The sequence below is a fragment of the Loxodonta africana genome, chromosome 10, assembly GCF_030014295.1.
Source record: "Loxodonta africana isolate mLoxAfr1 chromosome 10, mLoxAfr1.hap2, whole genome shotgun sequence".
Taxonomy (NCBI): Eukaryota; Metazoa; Chordata; class Mammalia; order Proboscidea; family Elephantidae; genus Loxodonta; species Loxodonta africana.
Genome location: NC_087351.1, coordinates 94,180,910 through 94,192,984, shown reverse-complemented (window position 1 = coordinate 94,192,984; position 12,075 = coordinate 94,180,910). Strand labels below are relative to the sequence as shown.

Genomic DNA, 12,075 nt, shown 5'->3' with positions numbered 1-12,075 from the left:
TTCCAGGAATTCATCCATTTCTTCTAGGTTTGCAAATTTGTTAGAGTAAAATTTTTCGTAATAATCTGATGTGATTCTTTTAATTTCAGTTGGGTCTGTTGTGATGTGGCCCATCTCGTTTCTTATTCGGGTTATTTGTTTCCTTTCCTGTATTTCTTTATTCAGTCTAGCCAATGGTTTATCAATTTTGTTAATTTTTTCAAAGAACCAGCTTTTGGCTTTGTTAATTCTTTCAATTGTTTTTCTGTTCTCTAATTCATTTAGTTTAGCTCTAATTTTTATTATTAGTTTTATTCAGGTGCCTGATGGATTCTTTTGTTGCTCACTTTCTATTTGTTCAAGTTGTAGGGACAGTTCTCTGATTTTGGCTCTTCTTTTTGTATGTGTGCATTTATCGATATAAATTGACCTCTGAGCACTGCTTTTGCTGTGTCCCAGAGGTTTTGATAGGAAGTATTTTTATTCTCGTTGCATTCTATGAGTTTCCTTATTCCCTCCTTAATGTCTTCTATAACCCAGTCTTTTTTCAGGAGGGTATTGTTCAGTTTCCAAGTATTTGATTTATTTTCCCTAATTTTTCTGTTATTGATTTCCACTTTTATGGCCTTGTGGTCTGAGAAGATGCTTTGTAATATTTCGATGTTTTGGATTCTGCAAAGGTTTGTTTTATGACCTAATATGTGGTCTATTCTAGAGAATGTTCCATGTGCGCTAGAAAAAAAAGTATACTTTGCAGCGGTTGGGTGGAGAGTTCTGTATAAGTCAATGAGGTCAAGTTGGTTGATTGTTGTAAGTAGGTCTTCCGTGTCTCTATTGAGCTTCTTACTGGATGTCCTGTCCTGCTCCGAAAGTGGTGTGTTGAAGTCTCCTACTATAATTGTGGAGGTGTCTATCTCACTTTTCAGTTCTGTTAAAATTTGATTTATGTATCTTGCAGCCCTGTCATTGGGTGCATAAATATTTAATATGGTTATGTCTTCCTGGTCAATTGTCCCTTTTATCATTGTGTAGTGTCCTTCTTTATCCTTTGTGGTGGATTTAAGTCTAAAGTCTATTTTGTCAGAAATTAATATTGCTACTCCTCTTTTTTGCTTATTGTTTGCTTGATACATTTTTTTCCATCCTTTGAGTTTTAGTTTGTGTCTCTAAGTCTAAGGTGTGTCTCTTGTAGGCAGCATATAGACAGGTCGTGTTTCTTTATCCAGTCTGAGACTCTCTGTGTCTTTATTGGTGCGTTTAGTCCATTTACATTCAGCATAATTATGGATAAGTATGTGTTTAGTGTTGTCACTTTTGATGCCTTTTTATGTATGTTGTTGACAGTTTCATTTTTCCACTTACTTTTTTGTGCTGAGACGTTTTTCTTTGTGAATTGTGTGTTCCTCATTTTCATAGTATTTGACTTTATGTTTGCTGAGTCGTTAACATTTTTCTTGGTTTTTATTTTGAGTTATGGAGTTGTTATACCTCTTTGTGGTTACCTTAATATTTAACCCTATTTTTCTAAGTAAAAACGTAACTTGTGTTGTCCTATATCGCCTTGTATCCCTCTCCATATGGCAGTTCTGTGCCACCTGTATTTAGTCCCTCTTTTTGATTATTGTGGTCTTTTACAAATTGACTTCAATGATTCCCTGTTTTGAGCATTTTTTTTTTTTAATCTTAATTTGTTTTTGTGATTTCCCTATTTGAGTTGATATCAGGATGCAACTCTTTAAATCTATGTTTGTTGGTCAGGGTTCGTAGATTGTCATGTATGTGATTGATTCACTTGTTTTTCCGAGTCTGTTGCAAGAGGGATCCGAGGTAGCGTCTACCTAGTCAGCCATCTTGGCCCCCTCCCCCTGTGGTTTTTTTTTAGAAAACTGTGCATGCTTTATCATTGTAAAGTGACTTTTCGCCCTTAGCCCCTCATCTTGACCCCTCCTGCCTCTTTTTATTCCTAGGATAGTTTGTCTTGGTAACCTGTTGTCCTTTTTCATAGTGTACCCCACTCTGCCTTGATAATACGTTGATGTAGTACTGTAAGAGTTGTTTTCATAATGGCTGCCCATAAAGCAAAACTCGTGTTTGACTGTGTTCCACTTTGTTTTTTCTAGTTAATATTTTACAAAATTGTTTTTCATCTTCAAGCTAAACTTTTCAGCTTGTTTAAAGTTATGTTTCATTGTGTAATTTACAAAAGCAAGAATGTGTTTTTGAGACTTTTTAATTCCATACTAGCGAGCTTATTGAAATTTTTAATGGTGAAAGTCTCTTGCATCTTTTTATAGTGCGTAAAACTGCATCTGTTTTAGAATTCTTTTATCATTTTGTTTCAGGCTCTCGGCTTTCTCTATGCCTCTGGGCTTGGTGTTAATTCAAGTCAGGCAAAGGTAATACTATTAAATTTTATTGTATTTTATGATTTAAATTGGATAAATATGTGCCTGTGTTCAGTTAAGCATCTTTTATTCTTTCACAGGCCCTTGTATATTATACTTTTGGAGCTCTTGGTGGCAACCTAATAGCCCACATGGTTTTGGTAAGTAAGACTGAGGTGGGAAGGCTAATAACACTGAGTAGCAAAAATAACAGGAGAATTTATAGTTAACAATGTTCACAACTTTTCCAGCCTTTCATGATTGATATTTGTTAATTTTAATTATGTAAGACCAAATATTCATTGAATATCCTTCAAATTCTTGTTAATGTATCGAACATATTAGTCTACATGTGAATGTAAATTGATAAGAATCCACAGTTTTCCTTTGAAATGATTAGCTTGTCTGATTGCCATGAAAAATAGAGAACTGGAAAATGACTCTTTTATTTTCTATAAATTGCGGTTGTTTTTTCAGAATCATTTTTTAGTTTGAGTTATCTCAGATTTTGTGTTTAAGTTGATAAACAACTTATTATGTAAAAAACTGTTGCATAAAGGACATAAAGCAGCATCTCCTATGTGTTACCTGATAGCATTGGTCATTTAATTCATGGTAAAAATAGAATCTTTCCACCAATTTCTTTGATGCTAAGGTGTTTAACCTGCCTTTTGATTTGCACTGTCGGTAAATAACATGACTTCTGACCCATGTTACTATGTTCAAAATGACTGTTAAGTTCATTCATGCAGGAATGTAAAGGATAGATTGAGTGGAAATGAGACTGAGAGCAGAGAAACCAGTCAGAAAGTTGGAAAAGAAGAGACAGGGATAGCTGAGTCTCCAGGGTTGGCCATTGATAGAATATAAGAGTTAACAAAGAAGGAATATCTACTTTTCCTGACCAGCTGGGTGGAACCTAGATAACCTCACTATTTTCTATATATGCAACACATGTTTATTGAGTATTTATCATTTATTAGTTAACTGGGATCCCCCACGTGTCTGTCAGCTTGTCGTACTGTGGGGGCTTGCGTGTTGCTGTGATGCTGGAAGTTATGCCACCGGTATTCAGATACCAGCAGGGTCACCCATGGAGGACAGGTTTCAGATGAGCTTCAGACTAGGACAGACTAGGAAGAAGGACCCAGCAGTCTACTTCTGAGAAGCATTAGCCAGCGAAAACCTTACGAATAGCAGCGGAATATCGTCTGGTATAGTGCTGGAAGATGAGCCCCTTAGGTCGGAAGGCACTGAAAAGATGACTGGGGAGGAGCTGCCTCCTCAAAGTAGAGTCGACCTTAATGATACATACGGGGTAAAGCTTTCGGGACCTTCATTTGCTGACGTGACACCACTCAAAATGAGAAGAGACAGCTCCAAACATCCATTGATAATTGGAACCTGGAATGTGCAAACTATGAATCTAGGAAAATTGGAAATCGTCAAAAACGAAATGGAATGCATAAACATCTATATCCTAGGCATTAGTGACCTGAAATGGACTGGTATTGGCCATTTTGAATTGGACAGTCATATAGTCTTTTATGTTGGGAATGACAGCTTGAAGAGGAATGGTGTTGCATTCATCGTGAAAAAGAACATTTCAAGATCTATCCTGAAGTACAACACTGTCAGTGATAGGATAATATCCATACGCCTACAAGGAAGACCAGTTAATATGACTGTTACTCAAATTTACCCACCAACCACTAAGGCCAGAGATGAAGAAATTGAAGATTTTTATCAGCTGCTGCAGTCTGAAATTGACCGAACATGCAATCAGGATGCATTGATACTACTGGTGATTTGAATGTGAAAGTTGGAAACAATGAAGAAGGATCAGTAGTTGGAAAATATGGCCTTGGTGATAGCAACAATGCCAGAGATCGAATGATAGAATTTTGCAAGACCAACAACTTCTTCATTGCAAATACCTTCTTTCACCAACATAAATGGCGACTATACACATGGACCTTGCCAGATGGAACACACAGGAATCAAACTGACTTACATTTGTGGAAAGAGATGATGGAAAAGCTCAATATCATCAGTCAGAACAAGGCCAGGGGCTGACCGTGAAACAGACCATCAGTTGCTCATATGCAAGTTCAAGCTGAAACTGAAGAAAATCAGAGCAAGTCCATGAGAGCCAAAATATGACCTTGACTATATCCCACCTGAATTTAGAGACCATCCGAAGAATAGATTTGACACATTGAACACTAGTGACTGAAGACCAGACGAGTTGTGGAATGACATCATACATGAAGAAAGCAAGAGGTCACTGAAAAGACAGGAAAGAAAGAAAAGACCAAGATGGATGTCAGAGGAGACTCTGAAACTTGCTCTTGAACATGAAACAGCTAAAGCAAAAGGAAGAATTGATGAAGTAAAAGAACCGAACAGAAGATTTGCAGGGCAGCTCAAAAAGACAAAGTATTTATAATGACATGAGCTGGAGATAGAAAACTAGAAGGGAGGAACACACTTGGCGTTTCTCAAGCTGAAAGAAGTGAAGAAAAAATTCAAGCCTCAAGTTGCAATAGTGAAGGATTCTATGGGGAAAACATTAAACAACGCAGGAAGCATCAAAAGAAGATGGAAGGAATACACAGGGTCATTACACCAAAAAGAATTAGTCGATGTTCAGCCATTTCAAGAGGTGGCATATGATCAGGAACTGATGATGCTGAAGGAAGAAGTCCAAGCTGCATTGGTGAAAAACAAGGCTCCAGGAATTGACGGAGGAACATCAGTTGAGATGTTTCAACAAACGGATGCAGCACTGGAGGTGCTCACTCATCTATGCCAAGAAATATGGAAGACAGCTTCCTTTCCAACTGACTGGAAGAGATCCATATTTATGCCTATTCCTGAGAAAGGTGATCCAACCGAATGTGGAAATTATAGAACACTATCAGTAATATCACACGCAAGCAAAATTTTGCTGAAGATCATCCAAAAGTGGCTGCAGCAGTATTTCGACAGGGAGCTGCCAGAAATTCAGGCTGGTTTCAGAAGAGGACTTGGAACCAGGCATGGTGCTGCTGATGTCAGATGGATCTTGGCTGAAAGCAGAGAATACCAGAAGGATGTTTACCTGTGTTTTATTGACTGTGCAAAGACATTTGACTGTGTGGATCATAACAAATTATGGATAACATTGCAAAGAATGGGAGATCCAGAACGCTTAATTGTACTCATGAGGAACCTTTACATAGATCAAGAGGCAGTTGTTCAGACAGAACAAGGGGATACTGATTGGTTTAAGGTCAGGAAAGGTATGCGTCAAGGTTGTGTCATTTCACCATACCTATTCAATCTGTATGCTGGGCAAGTAGTCCGAGAAGCTGGACGGTATAAAGAAGAACGGGGCATCAGGATTGTAGGAAGACTCATTAACAATGCAGATGACACAACCTTGCTTGCTGAAATGAAAAGGACTTGGAGCACTTACTAATGAAGATCAAAGACCACAGCCTTCAGTATGGATTTCACCTCAACATAAAGAAAACAAAAGTCCTCACAACTGGACCAGTGAGCAACATCATGATAAATGGAGAAAAGATTGAAGTTGTCAAGAATTTCATTTTACTTGGATCCACAATCAACAGAAGCAGCAGTCAAGAAACCAAACAACGCATTGCATTGGGTAAATCTGCTGCAAAGGACCTCTTTAAAGCGTTGAAAAGCAAAGATGTCACGTTGAAGACTAAGGTGCACCTGACCCAAGCCATGGTATTTTCGGTTGCATCATATGCATGTGAAAGCTGGACAATGAATAATAAACACCAAAGAATTAATACATTTGAATTATGGTGTTGGCAAAGAATGTTGACTATACTATGGACTGCAAGAAGAATGAATATACCTGTCTTGGAAGAAATTCAGCACCTAACAAGAACAACATGCTAAGTGACCCCAGATAGCTCTGTTTTCTGCTCTATATAACTAGCTATCTTCATTCTGAAACCATCTATTGCTGGTGTTCCTGGGCCTGCTTCTTTCTAGTAGCCTCTTGTCTTCCTTATTTTGGTTAGTTGTTGCTTCTTCGTTCATTTGGAAGATTAACCCGTATTTGTTTAAATTGTGTCTAAAATAAGCTTAAAATCAGTTCTAAGAAAGAGCCTTAATAATTTCCACTTACGGGTAAAATTTGTACATAGTTCGTTTATAAAGTTCATGGCATCTATTTTGATTGCTCTGGGAATTTTATTTCCTACTTCTTAGCTATAGTATGATTGTTGAAGTTGCTAAATAGATTACCTAAACACTCAGGAAAAAAAAAAAAACTATAGATAAATGAGATGTTAGTGTACTTGGATCAAAGAACGGCAAAGTTGCATTCTAATAGCTTTCTCTGTTCCAAGAAGAGTGCCCCTGAAGCATGTGAAACTTCGTCTTCTCACTTGAAGTTGCTTTTTAGGGTTACCGATACTGGGCTGGGATCGGAGTCCTCCAGAGTTGTGAATCTGCATTGACTCACTATCGTCTTGTTGCCAACCATGGTATGTATTTTCTCCCTTTCACCTTTATGACAAAAGAATAGAGAATTAATTTAAACTACATCTATTTGTATTGTACAATTTAAAATATCCTGAATGACTCCTTTAAGCAGAATCATCTTTACACTAGTTGATTAAAGAGTACTTTATTTTTTAACCTTAATTTTACATTGTGTCTTACTTCTTAAATATTTTGTGGAGGAAGTCTGATTTATTAATAGATTGCTATTTTCTAGTCCATAGACTACTGTAGAAACTGTTTCCTTTAACATAGTCTCTGCCAATACTTTGCAGCTGGAACTGTTCTTCTCTGTGGAACAATCCTTCTGACCTTCCTCGATGTTGTTACTTTGTCCCCCGTTTCAGTTGCTAGTGATATCTCACTGACAGGAGGCTCGGTAGTACAGAGAATACGGCTGCCTGATGAGGTGGAAAATCCAGGAATGAACAGTGGAATGCTTGAAGAAGATTTGATTCAATATTACCAGTTCCTAGCTGAAAAAGGTGATGTGCAAGCACAGGTATGTGTTTAAACGTCTCAGGAAATGACTTATTGCCTTGTGTATTTCAATCTGTGGAGGCAAGAGCTTCTGTAAGAGAACATTTTCATCGTTTCCTGAGTAATTCTTACCTACATATTGTTATCACCGGAGGAGCATTAAAAAAAAAAAAATGCCACACTCTCATGAGATTCCATTTGCCTGGTGTGGAATTAGGCCCAGGTGTTGATAGGTCATAGAAGCTCTCTAGGTGAATCTGTTGTGCACCACAGTTGTCAGTCACTCCTTGAAAGGAACAGCCTTGGCACTGTCTGTGAAGGATCCACCAAGGACAGAGCTGTCACTTTCTCTAAACCAGAAGTCTCTGGAGCATTTGTGGAATTTCAGATGCTCTTCAGAGCTATTTAATATTCATATTTTCTTTGCTTATTTCAGGCCATAATTTCTTCAAGGTCAGGGACAGAAGTAGCCTTGTTTAATGTAAATTACAAAATGTCCATCAGAGGACCGTGTATAAGTTGTTGCTTCGGGGGTTATTTTGATGATACCAAAATAAAAAGAAGGATTTCAGTGTTTGTCTTTTTTTTTTTTTTTGCATTAAATTAACAATTCTTTCTGATCTAGAAAGAGATAGAGATGAGCAGTGGATATTTATTAAGAACAATTGATTTTGAGACTAACAGAAGGGAGTATTAAGTTTAAAAAAAAACCACACCAAAAGGTAGATCCAAATCTTAGTTCATGGAAATTATAATAAAGTTATCTTGTCCCATTAAACATTTTGTTTTACAATAGAGAGCAATTAAAATCCGAAGCAATTTAAATACTGAACAGTAGGGACTTGTTTAGCCCAAATATGACACTCCAGTATAATGGAACACTATACTGCCATTAAAAATTATGTAGAAGACTTCTTCATAGTATGGAAAGCTGATCTTAGTATATTCAGTGGAAAACTCAAGTTAAAAAATCAATGTGTAATAAAATATATTTTTTAATTTTATTAATTATACATATAGAAAAGTACACAGATCTTAATTGTACAGCTCAATGAATTATCACAAATCCCTTCCTCCTTCCCAAAGGTAACTGACAGATTTCTAACACTACAGGTTGGTTTTGCCTGTTTTTCAACCTTATGTAAATTGAATCATACAGCATTCTTTTGTGTCTGACTTGTTTTGCTCAGCATTGTGTTTGTGAGATTGTTTTCATCTATAATTCATTTAATTTGCTCTGTGGTATTTCATGGTATGAAAATCCCACAATGTATTTATCCATTTTGCTGTTTCCAGATTTGGGCTATCATAAATACTGCTCTGTGCGTATTCTCAGACATGTCTTGTGCCAGATACTGTCTTAATTGTCACCACTGTATAATATATCTTGAGATGTGGTAGAGTAAGTTCTCCCACTGTCATATTTTCATTGTATTTAGCTCTAATTCTCACTGTGATTTCTTCTGATCTGTGTACAATTAAGAAGTGAATTGCTTAATTTCCATCCCCCTGGAGATCTTCTAGTTATCTTTATTGTTGTTAATTTCCAGCTTAATCTCCTGTGGCCAAACATGCTCTGTGCGATTTCAGTCCTTTGAAATTTCTTGAACTTGCTTTATGACCCATCCCTTGGTCAACTTGGGTAAATATTGGGTGCTAAAAAGAATGTGAATTCTACGATTGTTAGGTCCAGTATTACATACTGTCCTTTGAGTCAAGTTTGTTAATCTTGTTGTTCAGATCTTCTGTATCCTTAATGAATTTTCTGCCTGCATTTTCTCTCTGGTGCTGAGACAAGATTGCTTCCCAATTTGTGTATTTTTTTTTTTCTTTTTACTTCTATCAGTTTTGATTTATATATTTAAGGATGTGTTCTTCAGCGCATACAGACTTAGAATTATTATCTGGTGAATTTTGTGTCATGAAGCGTCCTTCTTTATCTCTGGAAATGTGTTTTGCTTTAAATTGTATTTTGATATTAGTATAGTTACACTATTGTTTTATTATTAGTTATTGTTGCTGATTTCTTACTATGCCTGAATTTATAAATTAACCTATCATAGGTATGCGTGTATAGGAAAAATATAGTATATGTAGGGTTTGGTACTATCCAAGGTTTCAGGCAGTCACTGGCAGTCTTGGAATGTATCCCCCATGGAGAAGGAGGGACAACTGTATATCTTTTCAACCTTCTTGTATTTAAGGTGTATTTCTTGTAAGCATCATATGATTAACCTGTTGCCGTCAAGTCAGTTCCGACTGATAGTGACCCTACAGGATAGAATAGAACTGCCCCATGGGGTTTCCAAGGAGCAGCTGGTGGATTTGAACTGCCAACCTTTTGGTTAGCAGCCGAGCTCTTAACCATTGCGCCACCAGGGCTCCATAATATGATTAGTTTTATTTATTCTTTATCCATTGTGACACTTTTTTAATTGAAGTAATTAATGATATATTTGAGCGTAAGTTTTCTGATTGCTTTTTGTTTATCTGGCTTCCATGTTCTCTTGTTGCTCCTTTTCTTACCCTCTTTTGGTTTGAGTACTTACTGCTATTGAATCTTTTATCCCTCTACTAGTTTGGTAGGTAGACATTCTTTTACTACCCTTTTTGTGGTTATCCTAGAGGCGTTGGTGGTTCAGTGGTAGAATTTTCTCTTTTCATATAGGAGACCTAGGTTTGATTGTCAGCCGTTGTAATTAGCGTAACCACCACCTGTCTGTCAGTGGATTGCACTTTGCTCTGATGCTGAACAGGTTTCAGCAGAGCTTCCAGACTAAGATGGACTTGGAAAAAAAGGCCTAGCAATCTACTTCCAAAGCTTAGCCAGTGAAAACCCTATGATTCACAATAGTCCAATGCACAGTGATCTAGGGGATAGCACAGGACTAGGCAGTGTTTCATTCCATTGTGCTTGAGGTTCCATGTGTCGAGTGCAACTCTGCAGCAGCTGAAAACAGCAACAAGAAGTGATTATCCTAAAGAGCACAACATGCATGCTGTACTTATCCAAATCTAATATGAATGAGCACCTTCACCATTTCCTGATCAGCACAGGTACCTGAGAGTACTCTGTGCGTGTTTTAATTCTGTGTATTTTTGAACCCCACAAGACATTATTGTTTTATACCATCTATTTTAATTTAGATTTACTCACAGATTTTTCTTTACATCGCTCTTTATTTCTTACTACATCTTCAAGCTTTCAGGATAATTTCCTTCTGCCCAAAGAACACCTCTTAGTATTTCCTTAAGAGCAGGTCAGTTGGTGATATAGTTTTTCGTCATCTGGAAATGTTTTTATTTCACTTCTATTTACAAAGGATAATTTAGAATTAAAAGCAGACATTTTTGGTTTTTAAAAATGGTAGGTTAATCAAAATAGAGCAATATCTTCAGTAGTTAAGACTAAATCTTTACTTTGTTGAGCCATTAATAGAAACCTTTTTACAATCTTTTTGTTTCTGTTTGGTCTAATTTTAATTGCATGCCAGATGCTGCCACTTACGCTTGCCTGATTTTTGTTAACTTTCAGGTCGGTCTGGGACAACTGCATCTGCACGGAGGACGTGGAGTAGAACAAAACCATCAGGTAACTTCCTGCTCCTAGGCCTCTGCACTTCCTGTTGCAGCAAGAAGTGATACTGCAGATGTATTTCTTGTAAATCGGTGTCAACATTAAGCTTGTGTTGTTTAGACTCCCATCATAAGAGCTTTCACGATCTGACTAATCCCAGAGGAAACAGAAGAATAAAAATGCAGATACACCTCATGGTAACGGGAAAGGTTTTATTAATTCTAAAACCGAGTTCTCAATACTGCCAAAAAAAAAGTCTTGGTTTCCATATGTGATAGAAATACGTCTTAAAACTTGTGTTAGAAAACATTTTACAGATCTGAGGAAAATTCTGTTGAGTTTGTGAGAAGTTAGGAGTATACGACTATAGCTGTCACACCTATATCCAGTCACCAACTTTTGTCTGCTTTGTTTCCTAAATACTGCTATCTCTTCCCTCCTTCCCATCAGTACACCTACCACTTGGGTGAATCATCTACTGCCTATATTTCCTGAGCAGCATGCCCTGTTCGTAAAGCACGCATCGGATCATGTGGTTCCCTTACTTAAAACTCTTGAATGACCTATGATTTCCAGTAGCCTGAAGACCAGTACCTTTAATATGACCTCCAAGACCTTGTACCACTCTCTGTTTGTACCCCCAGTGCCTTACTCTCTGAATGACAGGCACACAGACCTTTTCTCAGGTCTCTGAACATACCGAGCACTGTCTTGTCTTAGGACTTCTGTAATGTTGTTCCCTGTGCCTAGAATGAATATTATCCAACCCATTTCCTTTACATAGATAATTTCTACTTGTCCTCTAGAACTCAACTCACGTATCTTTCCCTCTGGTATGTCTCCCCGTCCCCTAACCTCCCAGCCCCACTCCAGGAATAGGTCACGTACCACAGTTATGATTTCTCAAAGTTTGTATTCTTTGCGGCTCTTGTCACCATAGTAAATAGATGATTATGTAAGTTATCAAATATCTGTGCCCTGTATTAGAACATGAGGCCCAAAACAGCATGAACATGTCTGCCTTGTTTGACACTTTGTTCTTCGCACCTGAAAGTGCCTAGCACATAGGAAATATTCGATAAATGTTTGTCCTACTAATAAAACTCTGTTTTTCTATTATGCCAGTTA

The 12,075-nt window shown here is 37.3% G+C and overlaps 1 protein-coding gene across 1 annotated transcript in view; it reads left to right on the top strand.

The window, feature by feature from the left end:
- The window catches only part of SEL1L (SEL1L adaptor subunit of SYVN1 ubiquitin ligase), a 65,041-nt gene that overhangs the window by 32,054 nt on the left and 20,912 nt on the right, over positions 1–12,075 (top strand). Inside the window, exons 7-11 of the mRNA XM_003408805.4 lie at positions 2,322–2,375; positions 2,465–2,524; positions 6,793–6,874; positions 7,238–7,392; positions 10,906–10,962. Coding sequence (XP_003408853.1) covers positions 2,322–2,375; positions 2,465–2,524; positions 6,793–6,874; positions 7,238–7,392; positions 10,906–10,962 — 408 coding nt within the window. The remainder of the gene's footprint in view (positions 1–2,321; positions 2,376–2,464; positions 2,525–6,792; positions 6,875–7,237; positions 7,393–10,905; positions 10,963–12,075) is intronic.